The sequence below is a fragment of the Catharus ustulatus genome, chromosome 26 (assembly GCF_009819885.2).
Source record: "Catharus ustulatus isolate bCatUst1 chromosome 26, bCatUst1.pri.v2, whole genome shotgun sequence".
Taxonomy (NCBI): domain Eukaryota; kingdom Metazoa; phylum Chordata; class Aves; order Passeriformes; family Turdidae; genus Catharus; species Catharus ustulatus.
In genome coordinates this window covers 347108-367122 of record NC_046246.1, presented here as the reverse complement: position 1 = coordinate 367122, position 20015 = coordinate 347108, and the positions used below count along the sequence as shown (strand labels likewise).

Below are 20015 nucleotides of genomic sequence, written 5' to 3'. Positions count from 1 at the left end.
CCATTTCTTCTTCCACTTTTAGAGAAGAAATTTCAAAGATGAAATTGTGGAAGCTCTCCACAGCCTTCCTCCCAGCTACTCCATTTCTTCTTCCACTTTAGAGAAGAAATTGCAAAGATGAAATTGTGGAAGCTCTCCATAGCCTTCCTCCCATCTACTCCTGGCTGCACCATATGGCAAACAGGCTCAGTTCCAGCTTGCTTCAGGTAGGAAAGTGCCCTTTGGGTAGAAATGTGTCCTTTGGATGAATCCCAGCCCTATATAAGCCCCATGGATTTCAGTGAGGTCAGCACATCTCAATCCACTGTGTGGGAGGTTTCCAGGACGTTCCCAAGGGAGAGAAGACCATTTGTCCAAGATAAACCCCCATGTCAGAGCTGAGCAGAGGGAAATGAGTTCTCTGAAAGCTGCTGTTTAATGCCTGGGAGTTCGTGCATTTTGGGTCTCATATCTCCAAACCCATCACCCCTGCTCCAAAAGCTTAATTTTGCCAGCATCACCTTAAACATGACCAGGGTGCATCTCCAGCCCTGCTTCTGGTCTGGGGAACAGGGGGGAAAGGATCTGTGGGGATCATGCTGGGATTCTGGTGCTATAGGGCTGAGATCCCCTGAAAGCCTCGGGGGCTGCCCTGCTGTGGGGGAGCATTCTGCATGCTCCAGAAAGTGGGAGAAGATCTAGTGTGCATTGGCTCCATGTCTGTGAGGTGATGTGGGTGGGGGGATCCAAATCTGTCAAGGAAAGGGCTGCAGAGGGTGAGTTTGTATCCTGGGATGAAACAGAAAGCTTTGTGGCTGAGATTGGCCTGGTCTGCCTTTCCAGGGGATCTCACCCAAGTCCTCCCCCCTCCTGAGGTTTTGGCTCCCTGGATGTTATTTAAAACAGGGACATGGATAAATGCAATAACGTTCCAGAGATGTTAAGATGCAGATGATGGGCCGAGGAGCAGATAAATGTATTCATGCTGAGGCACTGCAGACGCTCCTCCTGCTCCTGCCTGACCTCAGTAGCCAAATTTAAAGCACAAGAAAAGGCTGTGGATGTTGCACTGGGTGATGTTTTTATTCTGGTTTGGGTTTGGTTTTTTAAAATTGACTAATCCTTTGGCGGCTTGGTAGCAGAACTGGAGCCTTCTCTGGGGCTGCTGGAAGAGCTGGTGCTCAGGCACAGCAAGAGACACCATTTCAGTGAGGGTATTCACCGCAATCTGGCAACACTGGGCTCAGGTATCTGAATTGCTAGTAACGGCCATTTAATGTTCTGACCCAAGATGTGTCCTCAGCCTGTGAATTTTTGTCTTATGGGTGTCCAAGCACCTGAGTCGCACAGTTTTCCTTGTGTGGGGATGCTCAGCTCCTGCATCACCAAAGCGGATACTGAAACATTTTGAGAAGGGGCTTTTGTACAGAATGGCTCCATGTCCCACTGTGGGAATGAGGAGCAGAGACACTGCCAGACCCTGTGGTTTCACCTCCCTCAGGCTTGGAGCAGGGGACAGCACCTTCCCTCTGCAAGCTGCTAATGAAGGCCTGGTGCTAATGAGAGTGTGATTTAAGAAGGGAGGGAACAAGGAATTGGAGGGTTTTGGGATGTGGATCCTGACATGGGTCAGGGATGGATGGAGGACAGTGCTTCCCTGGTGTGCTCCATCCCTTCAGAGTGACAATGCCTTGAGGGCTTCTGCAGTGTAGATGTCATCCCATCATCCCATTGACCATGTTGGTTAGCTGATGATGCTCTTTCCCCTCAACTGGACTTTGCCCCTTCCGAGCTTGTTCCTGAGCTCCTGCAGTGACAAGTTCAGCAATTTGATTAAACAGGATCTAAAATGGATTTCCCTTGGTGAGTGTTCAAATTTGGCCTGGATGGGTTCATTGGATTCCCATGGGATTTCTCCTGTAGGATGAGACATCAGGAAGATCCCTCAGCTTCTGCCTTAAGCCACACAGCTGCTGCCAGTAAGAGCCCAGCCTGTCTCAAATCTTTCCCTGCCTGCTCTGGCAAGGCACAAAAGGTTGAAAATCCAAATTACCTCCCCCACAAGAGGCATGTGGAGCTGGAAATATTATGGCTCATTTTGAAATGAAAAGGTAATCTCAGAATATTGCATTTCTGTAAAATATCTCATCCCTTCAGTACTTCAGCTTTTATTTCTGTTACTTCAACATTAGCAAGCATTAATGCTTAGTAATTTAGGATATAACTGAAATGACAAACCAAAACACTTTGATGCAAAAACTCTCTGAAAGCTGGTGAAGAGATAGAAGGATGAGCCTTTTGGTGCATTTTGGGATAATCCTTCAAGACAGTCCACACTTCCCATCAAAAGCTGGATCTTGATCCTTTTTATGACCAAGAAAAGCAAGTGCTAACCAGATGCAGCTTCTCCAGAGCAAAAGCAGAGCAAAAGCCCCTCTCCTGAATGCTTCTGGCTGCTAAAAATTCATTCTGGCTGCACTGACCCCAGTTCGAGCCACCCACTGAAGTGCTGGGTATGTATAGACAAGATCGAGCACTTTCCCTGCAGCTCTCTGCTCACAGAGTGTGTTACAGACATGGGCTGACATTGAACCCACTTCAGTGCAGATCTCCTGCCTGGCCTGTGCTAACACTGTACTGTCCAAGCTGGAAATGCAATGGCCCAATATTTTCTGGCAAGTCCTGCCCCCAGGTCTGCAGTCTCTTCCTTCCTGCTCCTCCTCCTTCTTTTACTCCTCCTCCTCTTGCTCTTCCTCTCCCCAAGTGGCTGCTGGAGCATCAGGAATGTAAATGCAGCAGGCAATGTCATCTTCCCAGATATTTTCGGTCGAGCATGGATGTGTTTCTGTGGACTTTCAGTTGCATAAAACTTCACAGAGCTATGCTTTGGCTAGAAGTGGTCGACTTGATGTTCCCTTCAGTTGGGTTTTATTTTTTTGTTTGGAAAGAGGAATTCATTACATGGAACTCTGCAGTCATGAGCCCAGTCAGGCAAAGAGGGATTGCTTTACATGGCAGTGGAGGACAGATCTGTAAATCAGATCCCATCTTACGTCCACTGGCTAGAAAATAAAACAGCACCACAGGATGTGTCCAATACCGGAAAAGTTTGCAAAACACTTTCATAAATCCCTGGGAAAAGAAGAGGCATTTAACATACAGCTTTGGAGACATATTAGAACTCACTCATTTTGCACATTCGATTAACTTGCATTAACATGTGAAAATATGCAGCTTTTCTTCTACATGGAGATGGATGACATTTCCAGAACTCAACTCTTTAGGCTTTTCCAAGTTCTTACTGAAAAGCTGGAGATAATTACTTTTCCAGGGATGTACAGATAATGACTTCACATTTACAGAGCATGATTAATTACAAGTCTGTTTGTATTTACAGTCGTTTCACTTACCCCTGTAATGGGGCCACCTCTGAAGCAGCCTTTAGAGCTTTTAGCCCACGGCACCAGGAATCTGGTGCTGTGGTTATTTCCAGGCATCATACAAAAAACATCTCTCTGAAAGCAACTTTGGGAAGGTGCTGGCTCACCCTTCTGCTCCTAATGCCTTGCCCAAATCTCCTTCTCTGCCTGCCCTGGCTCCACTGGATATGGGGGACTGTTTTCCACCCTTATCCCTGTGGCAGCCTTGTGAAATCTGGGGAAGCTGCTGCAGCATCTTCCACTGGATGGAAGTTGGATGGAAGCTCTGATGCCCTACAAGCATCAGCTGCCAGCAGCCCAGGAGGGATGGTGGTCTGACTCCTCAGGCAGAAATCACTTCTAGGCCCAATCCACCTCTCCCAGCACAAGAAGAGCATGATCATGGGCCAAGGAGCCCACAGGGAGCATATCTCTGCATGGAGATGGAGCCCTAGCTCTGCTCATGCTTTGGTTTCCCCTGTCACTAGGTAAGGGAGGAATGTCTGCTTCATGCCTTGTCCTTCACATCTGACCTGTCCATCCCCATTCCAGCCCCATTGCTCTGACTCTCCTTTCCCAATGCAGCATCCTGGAGAGCAGAGGAGTCCTAGCGCTCAGGATACACATCCCTCAGCCAGAGCAGCTCTCACTACTGAGCCCTCTCTCCTGCCCAAAATACCTCTCCAGGCCATGACCCTGCTTCAGCAGGCAGCATTCTCTGCCCATCAGCTCCAGCACAGGTTGACAGCTGCCTCTGCCAGGTTGGAGCCATCATGGAGGCGCCTCTTTCCCCTCTCTGATAATGGGGAAGGCTCCTCAGCCCCACGAACCAGTGCCAAATCCCGCTCCAACAGCTGTATGTTCTCCAGCATGAGTCATCCCCACCCTGAGCTCTCAGCCTCTCCATAACAACATTCCTTTTCTCTGATCTCAGATCCTGGCTGTGATCACTCCCTGCCTAGTCCTTCTTCCTCCATCCACATGGTCCCTGCTGCCCAGACTCAGTCCCCGGCCAAAGCAGCAGAGAGCAGAGGAGGCTTTGCCAGGATTACCAGAGCTTCAAATAAGGATTCAGGTTCCCTCCCTCCCTTAAAATCAAGAGGAGGTGCCGACTTATCATGAGATCCATTTTTTCTCTCTTTAAAGAGAGACAGTGAAGTTGGTTGTTTTTCATATTGTTTTTTGTTGTTCTTCCCCATCCCAGATGTCTGTAAGAGTCACCACTGTCACCCTCTCCCATAGGGAAAATGCTCTGAGCTTTTGGTCCTGCATGTCTTCTGTCCTGCCACAGGCTCTTCTCCAAAACCTCCTCCCTGAGCCCCATCTTCTCTCCCTGATGTCACTTTTGTCCCCAGTGGGTTCTTCTTTTCACCCCTCTGCTCCTCTGGAGAGAGGTGGTCCCACTGTCTGCAAGGACACAGGAGGAACCCACATCCCCATCCCAGCAGCTTCCATCTCAGGAAGGGTGGAAAATCCAGGCTGAGCTCTTCCTGCCCTGCACATTCCCACTTAAACCCCGGGGAACCACAGGCAGTTTCCCTCTCTGCCAGTCCTGCCTCCAGCATCTCTCCCCACATTAAACATTGACCCCTGAGGGATACCAGCCCACTCAGCTCATCACTGGTGACCTGCAACCGGAAAACTGCTGTAGAGACAGAGAGTGTGCAGGGAGTGGCACTGCTGGAGCATGGCCAGCCCCATGCTGCCAGTCCCCTGCCCTGCCCATGCTGCCAAACCATCAACCCCTGCTCCAAAAGCTGCCAGCACTGAGCTCAGACCACTTCCCTCTCCAGCTCTTTGGCCAGCACTGCCTGGCACAGGTACAGCCTCTGAATAGAAATCAAATTTTTCTCAAAAGCATTAATTTTTTCTAGATCATGCCCAGATGGGTTCCAGTGGTGGCAAAGGGAAACCTTTAATATGTTGCTTCCCTGTGCAGTGGTGTTCCTTTGTCTGGAAGGTTTGGATGAGTGAGGCATCATTCCACTCCAGAAATGCAGCTGGCAACTTGGACCCACAGATCCCTTCCCTTAAGAAACTCCAAAGATTTACGGAAATTGTCTTAATTGAGCCCAGCAAGGAGGCAAAGAACTGACCCTGTGCAGAATTCCCCCAGAATCAGGGATTTATTTCCCTCATCATCAACCCTCTGGATGATGCTCCCTACCAGAGACAGGTGAGGAACTTGGTCCTGCACCTCATTGTTAAGTTTTATCCCTAAAAACCTTTCCCAAGAAGTGCTCTGTGCTATAGAGACATACAGCTGGATCCCGGATCTGCTTCTGGATTGTGGGATGTCAGTGGCAAAGTCACACAGGGAATTGCTGAGTTGTTTTGTAGCATCTTAGGGGAAGCGGAGATCTGGGGAACGTGACCTTGGCACACTTTTAATTAAAGGCTGAGAAAGAGCCTCTGGCTGCAGAACATCTGGGCCTCTGGGTGAGATGAAGTGGAGTCCCCGCCGCACTTGGGTGTGGTGCTGGGGAGGAAATGTGCTGGTGAAGGCTTGGATTGGCAGCTTCAGTGTGTCGGGATGTGTCCCTGGTTACAGCCGTGAGGTTCTGCTCATTGCCCTGTAGGGATGAGGATGTGGGCACAGGGAGGAGGAAATTGGAGCATGTGGGGATGGAGATGAGGGATGAGGATGCAGAATGGGGGTGCTGTGCCATAATCCCTGGGGCTGATAGATCTGTTGTGTCTTTGTCAAGTTTGCCAGAGGAGGGGAAACAAAGCCCTGCACTCTGAGCAACTCCTTGCAGAGGGTCCTTGCTCTGCGCCTGCCTGGAGGAGAAAGTGTCTCTGGAACCTGCATTAGCATCGTCTGGGGGGCTACAGCAAACGCCTCCAACTGCCAGGATTGACGTGGGATAATGCTTCACCCCAACTGCTGAACTCTGTGTGCTGAATGGGGGGATCCACTGCAGCCCCAGCCCCAGTGCAGGCTGGCCTGGCTTGGAGAACTGGGATCTTCTGGTGCACTGCAGGCTAGGGAGCTGAGGTGGGCTTTGCTGGAGGCATGGAGAAGAGTCTCTGCGCTCTGAGTATTTCATAGGATCAGAAAATGATGGAATAGTTTGGCTGGGAAGGGTCCTTAAAGACCATTCAGTTTCATCCTTCCCCCGGCGTGGGCACGGACACCTTGCACTGGAGCATCCCCCGGCGCGGCAGGGCCCATCCTGCCATCTTGCGGGGGGGCCTGGGGTCGCCGCAGGGCGAGGAGACCCGCGAGCGGGGCGGAGGAAGGATCCCAGCCCGGCCCCTTCCATCCCCCGCCGCTGCCGGCCCCGCTCGGAGCCGGGGAAATCCCAAATCCCACAGATCCCGCACCGCGATCGCAACTTTCCCACGCCCGGGAAGCGGCCCCCGGCCCCGCCAGAGCCCGGACCGAGAGCGGCACAGGAGGGTCCGGTCCCGTCCCGTCCGCGTCCCCGCTTCCCGATCTCGCCGCGCTCCGCCCCCCGCGGGGCCGGGGCGGGACCCGGGGCCGGGCGGAACCCGCCGCCCCCCCGCCCGCACCCAGACGTCCCGGCGGCGGCGAGCGGGGAGCAGGGATCCGGGAGCGGGGATCCCAGCGCCCCGCTGCCTCCTGCCGCTCCATGGCCCCGGCCGCGGTGGCGGAGCCCAGCGCCCGCCGCCCACGGGGCACCGGCCCCGGCGGGAGGCGCACGGCTCGGCGGCCGCCGGTGAGTGCGGGGACGGGGGGATGGCGGGGGGGGATACGGACACGGACACGCGGCACCGGCCGTACACATCCACATCCACGTCGGGCACACAGAGTCCGGACGGGGATGCGCACCGGGCACTGAGCACCCCCGGGTACCCATGGGCAGGCACCGGGCACCCACGGGCAGGCACGGAGCACCCTCGGGTACCCATGGGCAGGCACCGGGCACCCACGGGCAGGCACGGAGCACCCACGGGTACCCACAGGCACTGCGCACTGAGGGGCATCAGGCACGCACGGGCACGGTGTACCCACAGATAAAAATCTGCTCCCTCAGACAGCGAGCACACGCAGGGACACCTGGACACGCACACGGACATTCACCACACGTACACATCGCAGGCACACCCAGCTGTGCACAGATGTGCACACACACTCCTGTGCAAGCCCGCACAGAGACACACACATCTTCACACAGCCAAAACCCAGGACCTGAGCGGAACTGCCTAATCCCAGCACTTTTTGCAATTCCCGAGGCTCCTGGCAGAGGATTGGGGCAAGGAGTAGCTATGCAGCTTATCTCCACGCAGGGTTTGATGTAGACGCTCGAGAGAAACGGGGTGGAAATTATCCCATAATAATATCCATTATTATGAAGTTTGGGATCGAGTGGACCTGTGTGCGCAAGGGGATCAGCTTTGTGGTATGGAGAGGTCAGTGACTGCAGCCAGACCCATGGCTCTGTTTTCAGCCCTAGGTGGGTTTGGATCCTTGCTCATGAAATCAGCGAGATATGTCTTGCAGGGTAAAGAGAAGGGCAGATGGGGGTTAGAAAGTTGGAGGTAAGAGTGATGCCAGCTGGGAGTACAACTGGGAACTTCCTTGCTTGCAGGCCGAGTGGGATGCGGGCCTGTGGAGCAGGAGATGGGATCTGTGTGTCTGTACCCCCTAGATAACTTGGGCCATGCCTGGGAGTGGGGAGGCAGCCCCTGGGCTCTATCCCTCCCTCCCTCCCTTCCCCACCCTCCATTCTGGCCGGGATTTTTTGAAGGAGCAGCAGGGAAGGTGCCAAATTCAGAAAGTGTTTGGTCCTAATTCCCTGGAAATTCCAGCCTATGGATTTTTCTTCTACTCTCCTTGCTTTTCTCTTGGCCGAGGATTTGCAAGGTGCTTGGCAGCAGCCTGCATTCTTGGGTACCCTGCCACATACCACTTTCCAGAGGCAGGAATTCTCCCAGGAAATCTCCCTGAGCCCCTTACTCCTCCCCCTCCTCCAAGTGAGCAAAGAGCTGCCATTTGTCTCCATTTAAATTTAGATGTCTGCATTATCTTGAATTTGGATTTATTAATTATTTGCATCTGGTTCCTATCAAAAAAGTTGAGCAATGCAGATGTCCTGATTTCGGCATTGGCTTGGGGGAGAAACACCAAATTTGCAGATTTTCATTGTCTCCTTAAACAATGGCCTGTCAGAAGCAGCCGGGAATTACAATCCCGATCCCGTCGCAGGGGTCTGACATATCAGAGCTAAGCATCATCCAAGTTAAGCAACTCCAAGTTGCATGAGCTTCTCACCATGGGTGACTGTGGCTCATTTCCCAGCCGTGGAGATTAGTCTAATTAGCAGAGCAAATCTGGGTAAGGCAAGCTCTGATTAGTAATCAGTGGGATGTTTCCACACACTTTCTTTTGCCTGAGGGGTAGAGAGGTTTAGAGCATGGCCCCGTTTTTTAAGAGCAGGGAGGAGTTCGGAGAAGTCAAGGTGAATGGAGCTGGTGAAACTGATGACTTCCACTCCTCACATCCCATTTGCCCATCAGGATCCTCTTGCTTCAAGCACAGGATGGAAAGCAGAGGGAGAGACCCATGTGTCCCCAAATCACCCCAGCACCATCTTTCCCTGGATCATATTCCAAATGATGGTAGTGGCCTTGGTGGCTCCTGACTGCTCTCTGAGATGTGTGATCTGATGTGTGACCTGATGGTGGGGGTGATGCCCCTGTTGATAGGACCTTGTTTTGTGTTAACCCCTCCTCCATCCCATCCTTCACCTGTGAAAACCAAGGTCTGCTGCTGGGGAGAGAGGAATAAAGGGCACTTCTGAATTTCAGGTTGTCACTCCTGGGGTCTTCCGTGCTGCAGCAAAGGTGAAAATCTGTCACAACCCTAGTGAGACTCCCAGTCCAGGACCTGCTGGGAAGGGGATAATCTTCCCATGCTGTGGTAATTAGCGTTACTCAGTTTATGTTGAAGTCTCTATGAGGGAACTTAATTAATTATGGTTGATTAATGGGTGTCCCGAGCTGGAGCCACGGATTTTGTCACTGCATTGGGAACATGCTTGTGTCAGTTGCACACAGGAACGTTTTATTCCTTGGGAATGAGCCTGGGGGAGGCTCTGGACTGGGAGCTGCCAGTGGGTGCTGGAGTGATGGCAAGGTTTGCTCCAGATGGGAGACCCCTGGAAATATCTGGCAGATTTTTCTCATGTTCCCTCTCTCTGGAGACCTTTATGTGTAGCCAAGGAGGGAACTTGAAGTGAACTTAGAAAACTAGGAAAGGAGGAGGTGCTGCACAGTTGGGGATATGAGGGCTCAGACCAAACCAGGTATCCAGCATGAGGGATGCACCGTGCACTGGGATCACTGCTGTTCCCCTGCTGGCCTTGCCTTCGGTCTCCTGCAGCCACGATGGGACGTGGGATGGGGAAGGAGCAGGTCCCCTCCTGCCCCGTGCTGGGGGCGGCGTTGGAGGTTGGGCTGAAAAGGAGTTATTTTTAAGCATCACATCTCAGCACAGAGTGTCATTCCCGTTCTCCGTACCTTCCCGGTGGGTGGGAGAGCTGAGGGGGCTCCAGCAGCTCAACACAGCCTCATACCCGGAAGGTCTTGGATTCCTGGGTCCCCTTTCTTTGTAGAGGGGGATTTAGGGTAGCTCAGCCACCACAGGCTTGGATGTCACAGGCTCCCAAGGGCTTGTATGAGGCAGAGGGGGCTGGGCTGTGCTTGCTGATTTGGGGTCTTGCCCATCACTGTGGCCTTTAAACACACTGCAGGCTTTGCTGGCTGATTCAGCAGCAAATTGCAAAACCAGTTTATTCCCAAAATCAAGAGAGCATCTTTAAAGTCACAGTACTTTAGGAAAAGGGAAACAGAGGTGTTTTCTCTTTGTTGGGCATTTCTTGGGTGCTCATTACATCTGGGGCTACTCCTCTGCCAGCTCCGGGGTGACGCCCTGCACAGCACCCACAGGATGGGAGCCTGTATCCAGGGTGGGATCCTGGGTGCAGAATGGGATCAAGCCCCACAGATGGGCAGTCCAGCCTGGGATGGAGCATGGCAGCAATGGGAGCACTCTCCCTAGGGAGATGCTGGGTTTCAATTCCCTTCTGTGTGGAGGACACTGTCCTGTAGTGAAGCCCTTTCCTCGTGTGAGCCAAGGAAAATTAAAAGCTCCTGGAAGGATAACAGGCAATAGGGTTAAACCTTCGAGGGCAAGGCCCTCAGAGCTGCCTGCACTTGGCCCTTTTCCATATGGCATTTCTGCATCTCCAGCCCATCACTGAGCTGGGTGGCACCTCCTGTGGCACAAGACTGGAGTGGCACTTCCAGACACCAGTACAGCCCCTCATCCCTCATCCAGAGGGAGATTTGGAGGCCATTTATGCTTTTTGATAGCCTTTGATGCTGCAGATTCAAGCTGACAGTATGGTCATGGCAGGGGCAGAGCATCCCAGGGACACCCAGGGGATGTGAGATTCGCAGTTCTGCTTTACCACCACCCAGCTCTGCTGCTGTCAGATGCATTGGGATTTAGTGTCAAATTTTAGGAGCATCAGTCTGCAAAGGCGGCAGGAAAGGATTGAGGTGGGAGGGTGGAGCCAGCAATGTGCCTTCGTGACGGGGGGGATTAGAGAAATATTTGGGTTTATTTTAATGTCAGGCTTATTGCAGGGATTGGGAGCTTAACCTGGCAGTGAAGCAGCGCCCATCCCACTCTGGAACGACATTTACAGTTCCATACTGTCATTCCACTCTGTCATTCTTTCCCACCAGAATTGAAACCTCAGAGATGGTCCTGGTGAGCCACAAATATCTCTGGACTGGCCAGAGGTGACCAGGAATGCCAAGCCACTGCCTGTCCCCAGCACAGGACCTGGCTGTCCCCGTGCCCCAGCAGCACCCCCAGGAGCCCCATTCCTGCACTGTGTCTGACCCTGCTGCTCTAACGTGGGAATTTATGGAATTGTGGAATGGATTAATCCATTTGCGGGAGTGTCGGCAGCTGCGGGGTGCAGGAGGGGATGGCAGTGCTGGGTTTTGTATTTTTTTAAATATTTCTTTTTTCTAAAAGGGTTATATAACCTTGGGGATTCTATTAATAAAAATAATGATTTTGAACTCTGGGAACAACCAGCCCCAGCAATGAGCAAGGAAATGCTCCAAGTTCAGAACACGACAATGGGGAGATATGGGACAGGCACTCTGGGCAGTAATACTGGCCAGGGACACAGAGGGGATTCCCTGCCTGCAGCCAGATTGGTGGCATCTGCCTGTCCCTCCTGCCAGCACCTCCATCTCTGTGCCCAGGTAAAAGGGAGGGAGGTGGGAAGGGGATTGTTTCAGCCCCAGCATGGTCTGGACACTGTGGATGTGAGGTGGGTGGGCACCTCTCATCCTACTACACCCTTTCCCAAGCAGCCTGAGATGACCCCCAGCCTGTATCCAGTCCAAAAGTGTAGCAAGAGCAGCCTGGTGCAGACCATGTGAACGTCACCTGGATGGGATCCAGGGGATGTGCATGGTCCTCACAGGCAGGACCCCAGCTTGTTGTCCCCATGGGATGCTCTCTGTCGCCATAGGTGGGACATCAGGGATGCTCCTGGTCCCTATGGATACTGGTCTTGATTCCACTGGGTGGGTTAGAGGTTAGAGGAACTGGGGTTAAAGCAACATGTCTGAGGCTCCAGAATAAAATAGAGGGTGCCTGGTGTGTGTTCAGTGTGAGTTTGGAGTCATGAGCTGTGGGAGTTATGCTCTCCCCACTCACTGTCTGAGGGCTTTATCTTGCAGTGTAGGGGATCATTTTTAATCCCTAAGTAACCAGCAAGGCATTTAAAGGGTTTGCTATAAAAATTAAGAGATCTTGAAGCTAAGATGGCAATTAGAGAAAATTGAGACATAACCTAAATGAGGGCATTTGGAGGCAAAAAGCTTACAGTCTTTGGGATGTGTTCAAGTGTCCAGTTGTTCCCCTTTAATACCAAAATATTTAAAGCCTCATTTTTCAGGATGAACATTACTTTGGGTTAATTATGTTTCTCCCTTTGCCATGTGGGATTATCAACTTATTTTTCAGAAAACCTTAACACCCCACTTAGTAGTGGCCTGGGGTTTGGTCTGGTTCGTTTGGGACTTTTTTTTTTCCCCTTTAAATCTTCCTTACTCGAGTTGTCACAGCTTGGCAGCCTTGTGCCAGGAACAAGCTGTCATCCTGGAACTCATATCTTTAATTCCTTCCCTCTGATGCTAATAACATCTTAAGATGATTAACTGGAAAAAAAAAAGTGGTATTTTTCTGCTGTTTGGATGCTGCTCACTGGCTCTCAGCACTTCATTCATCCTGGGGAGTAAAACTGGAGTGGTCACCCCTCTCCTCCTGCAGGGCTCTCCTTGGGTTTAGTTTCTGGATTTGATTTGCTGAATATTCTTGATTCCAGTATCTTTTGTCCAAATGCTTTTCTTGATAGTTTAAGATGCGGTGGGATGACAAGCTCCCTCCCACAGCATCCCTTGGCTGAGGGTCACCCTGCAGTTCTTCCTGCTCACATCCCCTTTGGGGTCTTCCTTTGGGAGTGGCCTGGGCAGCATTCCCATGCTGGAAGAGCCAGGAGACACAAGAATGCACGAGCACCTCATCCTGCCCCAGCCCCACTGCCAGGCGCGGCTGGGCATGCAGTGCTGCACTGTGAGGACACGGATTCCTGTCGGCATGAACTTACTCGTATTTTTTTAAAGATGTTTTTGGTCTGGGACTTTTGGTCTGTTTCAGTTTCCCGGGGTTCCACTTATCCCAGGCACAATGGTGCCAGCCCAGCAGATGCTTCCTGCCAAGCTGGTCACCTGCTGTGTTGGGCAGCAGCTTCCACACATTTTTTGCTCATCTAGGAAATAAAGTTCTGGATAAAATAACATACTATGCACTGTAAATTCCTGTAAATCCATAGATGGGGAGTTTTATGTTGGTGCGTGTGTGGGTAGGATCCTGAGGATGCACTGAGCAGGTCAGAGGAAATAGGAGGCAGCAGAAAATTGGGGAAAACACCTATTTTAGCTTAAACTCTCCATGGGTTGGTGGCTCCTGCTGTCTGATGAGATGGCTTGATGTTGGTTTAGGCTTTTAGGTCCTGCTTGGATCATCACTCACAGGGCTCTGAGTGATGCGACTGTGTCAGACCTTTCATTTGGGTTTCCAGGTGCCTCAGTTTCCCCAGCAGATGAATAAATAGCCGCTTCCCTTACTGCTGTTGTGGCAGACAGGGGAGCGGCACCTTCTTCCAGTGTCGCGGGACTGGGTGACCCAGGACAGGTCCCTTAGGCTGTGATACCAGTGATGGCTCTGTGCTGGGTGTGGCACAGCAGGGTCCCAGCTGTCCTCACTTCCTACACAGCTCAGGGGTTTAGAGGGAGAGTTTGGGGCCTTTGGGAGTGTGCTTGGAAGGGATTCCTCAGCCCTTCAGTCCTGAGTGGGGAGATAGAAGTGACCTGAGGAACGAGGGGAGCAATGGGGCACAGCAAAGCTCCTGGTCCCTGCTTGGTGTAACCTGTGGGCTGGGTGTTCTTGTGTTCCTGACATCCCCGTGCTCCCAGTGTCTCTGTACCCTCCATCCCACTGGTAACCTGTGGGCTCAGTGTCCTTGTGCTCCTGGAATCCCCATGCTCCCAGTGTCCCTATAGTGCCCATGCTCCATCATCCCGGGCACAAAGACCCCCAGTGATGCCCACTTTTTCTTCTCCCATTGTGCAGGAATTGTGGCTGAGCCAGAAACGATGACTGCGGAGAGCGCCAAGTCCAAGGGGCCCATGCGGGATCCAGAGCAGGGGGGGCCCAAGGTGCCAGTGCCCCCTGCCCCCCCGCGGCACCGGGGCCGCCGCCTGCGGCACAAGCCCCCGACAGAGCCCCCGCTGAAAGGGCAACTCCGCATGCGCTCGCCAGCGGGAGCCTTTGTCATGGTGGGCATCTCAGTGGTCCTGGTGGGCATGACCATTGCTGTGGTGGGCTACTGGCCTCACCGGGGCCATGGGGGCACTGGGGCCAGCACAGGGAACACCAGCACGGTGGGGGACATGAGGAGGGAGGTGGCAGCCGGGCGCCACATGCCCCACAGCGAGAAGCTGAAGCTGATTGGCCCTGTCATCATGGGCATTGGGCTCTTCATTTTCATCTGCGCCAACACAATGCTCTACGAGAACAGGGACATGGAGACCCGGCAGCTGATGCAGAAGGGACTCTACGGCCTGACAGTGGGGCTGCCTGAGGGGACTGGCCCTGAAGACAGGCACTGCCAGTGTGGGGACAGACAGCCCTTCCCCAAGGCCAACGCTGAGTGTGTAGAGGGCTGTTACCAGGTGGACCTGTCCTGCCAGCCCTGCCCCACACCCAGCAGCAAGTTGTCTGACTGCTACGGCCCCAACCGGCTCCACACCATGGCCGAGTTCCTGCAGCACCCGGCAGCTTCCCCTGCGGCCTCTGTCCACAGCCTCCGCTCCACCGAGGTCAGCCTGAGCCTCCCGTGCCGCCCTGGAGCCGAGTCCCTTCTGTCTTCGGCTGTGGGGGCCTTGGCACTGCCCATCATCAAGCTCAACAACTGTTTGCTGGATGGGGCAGCACGGGGGACTGGTGGGGGGGCAGGGAAGGGCCCTGCTGAGCATCCCCTCAAAACACCACACATCTCCCAGGCTCCACTTGCCGTTGGTGACAGCACCATGCCCTGCGGCCAGGATGGTGCTGGTGCTGGTGGTGATGGTGGCCGTGTTGTCATCAACATGGATGACAGGCGTCCTGGCGCAGAGCCGCTGGTGGAGCTCAGCCCTGATGTGCACCTCCACACCCCGGGACATTCCAAATCCCTGGACCTTGGCCGGACAGGGGTGCTGCTGCTGGCCCCCATCAAGGACCGTAAGAACCGGAGCTGGCCTCGGCTGGACCATGTCAGCCTTGTGGGCTATGCCAAACTGGAAAGTACTGGCGAGTCCTCGGACCAGCTGCTGGAGCCCAGTGAGCCCCCAAGCCAGGGTGAGCACCGACCCACCTCCTGGGTGGTGGGAGTGGAACAAGGCACACGGGTCTGATGTCTCCTACACCTCTGGGTGTAACATCCCAGTCCCTCGTCCTGGCCCCCAGCACCCACCACTGACCCCAAAACCCCACATCCAGGAGGGGTTTGGGGGTGGCAGTTTTTAAGCCAATGCCAAGAGGAAGATCCTGACCCTCCGTTCCTGGCTGGGGACTCACCTAGGGTGGGATGTCCTTCCTGGTGGATGTCCTTGGCCTTACAAGCCCTTCTCCTGGTGGCTTTTCCAGAGGAGTCCTCGCTTTGAGACCCCACACAAATTGTGGGGTGGAGACGTGGGGGCAGGTGAAGCCCCACCAGCTCCCACAGCACTTTATTTCAGCAGGATTGGGGTGGGGAGATGTTTTGGGGGGTGGTGTCCCCTTGTCCAGCCTCAACCCACCAGAAAATTTGTTTGGCTAGAGCACATAGGCCCAACAGGACTATTAAATATTATCTGGATGCCATGTGGTCCTGCCTTGCCTCCTCCTGTTGCCTGTGGGATGCTTGGGAGGGGCAGCACCTGTGGCAGTCGATCCAGAGTCTGTGAGACCTTGTGCCCCCACCCAGGCTCCACTGGAGAAGCAATGCTCCAGAACCAGCTGCTCAACATTCACAGGATGAGGTGATAAGTGCAAGGTTTGGGATTTTTATGGAGAGAAGGGATGTAGAAGGTGTCCAGGGAGTTGCCAGCAGTGAGCAAGGTGCTGCTCACCTGGGGTGAAGCAATTGAAAGAGCCTCTCTGTGGATCTGGGTTTGTTTGTGCTGGTTTTTGGTGGGATGAAGGATGCAGGTGGTGGGAGGAGGGATGTGAAGGGATGGAGAGGTGGGAGAGTGTTGGTGCTGGTTTTGCAAGGTCCTGTTTGGTGCCATTCTGGTACTTGGTGCCTGTTGGATGCAGAACCAGAGCTGTGTGGGATGAGGCCAGAGAGGCAGCCTCAGCACTGGGATGGATTCCTGGAGAAAAGGGGCGTGGGGGTTCATCCCATCCCTTCTTACTCCCTCCAGCTCTGTCTTGGGCTGGAGGAACCCTGGGATGCCAGGGGCTGTGGAAGGATGGATTGGAGCAATAGGATGAAGACAGCTCTGCTCCCCAGCAACTCAGGAGGCTTCAAAATGGCTGTGGCAGCCTAGATGGGATCTTTGCCTCTTGCCTTCCCAAAACCAGGGCCTTTTGGGATGGCTGATATCTCTTTTATCTGTATGGAATGTTTGGGAGGGTGGGTGTATTCCTGTTTCTGCTTCTCACTCTCTGGTCTGAAGTGAACACAGAGTGTCAGACCTTGCAAACTTTGGGAACAACACCCTTCTCCAGTTTAAACATCCCAGCAAAATCATTGGAAATTGCCTTTTCTACCCCAGCCCCCTCTTCTCCTGAAAAGCAGTCCCCCACAGTGTTTTGGAGGGGAGGGGGAGGGTTTGCTTTACAGGGAAAAGCTGTCTCTGTTTCCAATACCCTCCCTGCGAGCTTGGGTACAGCTTCCCCCAGTGGAGGGAACAGCGATGGGACCAACAGCTGTGGCTGGGAGCCAGTTGCAGCCCAAAGGATTCTCTGGGAGTGATACCAGCCCAAGCTCATCTATTTATTTGGTTGCTTAATCTCAACATTATTTAGGCACTGATTCAATGCAAAAACAGCAACAAGAAAAAGTCACCATCAGGGTCTGCCTGGGCGCAGCATCCCAGGGGAAGTGCCAGAAGGTTGTTTTTGTCCAAAAATAACTTTTTACTTGGGCTTAACCAGCTGCAGCCAGAGCTGATGCTGGGCCCTGGGCCATGCTTTGGGAACTGGCAGCAAGAAATTGGAGTCCAAAATGTCACAAGGAGCTGCACAAGAAGCTACCGGGGGTGCTTGTTTTAATTTTTCGCCTTCATTTTCTGGCTGAGGCTCAGTCTAACCGTGGGAAATGGCTGGATCACAGGGGAACCTGCCTGGACCAATATGCCTGCCACCAGCATTGTCCTCCTGCCCTATCCTTCCCAGCTCAGCAGCATCCTCCAGGGGAAGCATTTCTGAGTCACATAGGGATTATTTCAAAATGCAAAGCAGCTTGATTTAATTAATCTGGCAGAGTGAGAAACCCTGTGCCTTCTCCAGGGAGAGGAGCATCTGTGCATCCCTCACCTTCAGTTCCACCTGTGGACACTGTTCCCAGACTATTTGTGGGATGTTAGCCGTGCTGGTTTCAGTGGATGTATGCCATGTATACTGTCCTTATAGTGTCTGGGAATGAACCAGGCAGGGATGAGGCTGGGTTAGAAACAGAAATTAAAAGAGAATATAAAAATATACACCCTGGATGGATCCCTCTATTGTCTGCTTGACTGTGAAGTGGAACAATCCTGGAAGCCCTCACACTGCACTGCACTGAAGACCTCATGCTGCACAGCCTGTGAAGGGCAGTGCTTGGTGGTACCTTCTGTCCTGCTCAGGAACAGGCTGGATACACAATGGACTAAATATTGAGCTGTTGTCAACCCCCAGGGAATCCCTCCCCAGGAGGTGGCCACTACAGGATGAGATTCCTACCAACAGAAGGGGGATTTCATAAAAAACACCAGCAAAGAAAATTGGGGGATTGTCCCCAGTACCAGCGTGTCCAGGCTGACAAGGACCCCTGGGATCCCTTGGACCAGAGGATGGAGGCTGGAGAGACCAAGAGCAATTGCAGTTGTCCCCCACCACCAAGTGACCTCTCATTCCGCTGGTACATGGCTACAGGGCAGATTTGTTTGGGACAAAAATGGATAAAATGTGGAAAATGGATTGAGGGAACCACTACCATAGGCTGTGTGTGGGAGATGTGCCCTGGCGAGGTGCAGATCCTGCCAGTGGCTGTAAGAGGGTCTCATGCCCAGGGACACTCCAGTAGTGCCAGTGAGTCTCCAGATTTGCTGCTGGGACACCTCTGTCCCTGCGAAGCACAACAATCAGAGCTGGGGACAATCACTTCTGATGCTGTTCAGCCCTTGGCTGGCTTGCAGCTCTTTCTCATCTTCTTCCTTCACTTCTCCTCCTCCTTCTCTCCCTGCATTGGGGCAGTGACAGCCATGAATCTTCTTGGCCGGAGAGCCCTTCCTTAAGATTTGTGGCATGCGGGAAGGCGAGGGCTCCTCTCCCAGCGCGCACTTACAGTACAGCCAGGAGTGAGATCCCGGCCCATGAATCTCTTGGCGAGGTGTCGGGGAGGGGGGCGATGTGACCTGTACTGACCTGTACTGGCTTTTGCCCTCCGTGGCTGAGGAGGAGTAGTGTGATGGGTGTGCTCTCCGGGTCTGTAACACCCTGCACCCTTTTGGCAGGGGCTGATTTCTGTTGCTTTATTAAAAAAAAAAAAAAAAAAAAAAGGGGGCAAGAGTATACACATATACTGTATATATATATATATATATATATATACTATGTATATACAAAATACCTCTCTTCATTAGTGAGCCAGCACAGAGCCAAAGGTACCTCTTATAGTGCTTCCTGGTAATCAGGGGAGCTGGAATGGGGCTGGATCTGGGGTGGGTTTGGGAGTAGTTGCTGCTTTTTTTTTTTTTTGGTGGGTTTGGGGGTGTCCTGTATAGGTTCCTTGGCACTCAAGGCTCTGCACATTTATTCTACTATAGAAATGGGCTGAGCAGTGTGGGATGGATCCCCCTGGAGTTGGGGCTGGAGCCCAGATCTCTGAGGCTTTGGCTTGCCGTGCTGGGGGCAAAAAGCAAAAGATGCCCATAGATCTGCAGGAATCTGCAGTGGTGCTTCCCTGGGTGGTTGGGGATGGAGCAGGGATTAATCCAAGGCTGTTGACCCAGCTCCTACAGGACCTGAGGTGCTTCCCCACCTGGTTTTGGCTTTTTTTTTGTGCCTCAGTTTCCCCAGTGATGGAACTCAGAACTGAGCTCAGGATATGCAATCTGGCCTATTGCCAACATAATTCTTCCTTTTCAGCCTTTTAACCCTGTTTATCTCAGACCCTGGGATGAACAATCCTGGGCTCTCCCAGCTGGAAGTGATGGAGTTGCACCACTGCTGCCCAGCTGCCCCAGCAATTCCCCCTGGAGCCCTGATCCTCCAGGAACACGACCGGCTGCTGAGCCCCCAAAACAGGAGGAAGAGCCTAAAAATAGCCTGGGCTGGAACAAACTGGAGACTGAATGGGAACTTTCTTGTCCTGTTGTGATGCCTGCTCCTCCATTTCTGTGGTTGAGTTCTGGGATGGAGACATAGCGAAGCACCAGGGAGGGGTGATGAAGGGAAGCCACTTTTGTGGCTTCTTCCCAAAGGATGGGACCTCCAAGACAGAGTCATTGCCTTTGGTGTGGGATCTGGAGGCTGGGCAGGTGTGGGACCACCCAAGAGCACAGACTCGGCCTGCCATGAGCTGCTGCCTCTTGTGCAGCCAGCACAAGGAGTTGGGGTTTATTTATTTGCATCTGGAGTGCCGTGGTGTTTGTTTGCCTAACATTTTCCCTTGTTTGTAGCCATGCAAAACACAACATTACCACACCCCTCCTGCACTGGCTCTGAGGTGTATAAAGGCACCCTGGGTTTGGGACACCCACCCAGAGGGGCTGGAATGGGGGAAGCTTTAAGGAAAAGCCTTTCCAGACTCCTGGGACGGCCCCAGACAG

The 20015-nt window shown here is 53.0% G+C and overlaps 1 protein-coding gene across 2 annotated transcripts; it reads left to right on the top strand.

Annotated features, from left to right (window-relative positions):
- Positions 1–45: 45 nt before the first annotated feature.
- On the top strand, positions 46–18688 carry TMEM200B (transmembrane protein 200B). 2 transcript variants are annotated; one of them, XM_033080989.2, is made up of 2 exons: positions 46–206; positions 14089–18688. In XM_033080989.2, exon 2 carries the CDS (start codon positions 14112–14114, stop codon positions 15411–15413), a length of 1302 nt encoding a protein of 433 aa, XP_032936880.1. In that variant the 5' UTR covers positions 46–206; positions 14089–14111; the 3' UTR covers positions 15414–18688. The 2 variants fall into 2 exon arrangements, with proteins under 2 accessions (XP_032936880.1, XP_032936879.1); XM_033080988.1 differs by lacking the exon at positions 46–206 and adding an exon at positions 7037–7081.
- Positions 18689–20015: the final 1327 nt, after the last annotated feature.

Coding starts and splice junctions, on each gene's coding strand:
- TMEM200B (XM_033080989.2), top strand. CDS start 14,112: ATGACTGCGGAGAGCGCCAAGTCCAAGGGGCCCATGCGGGATCCAGAG.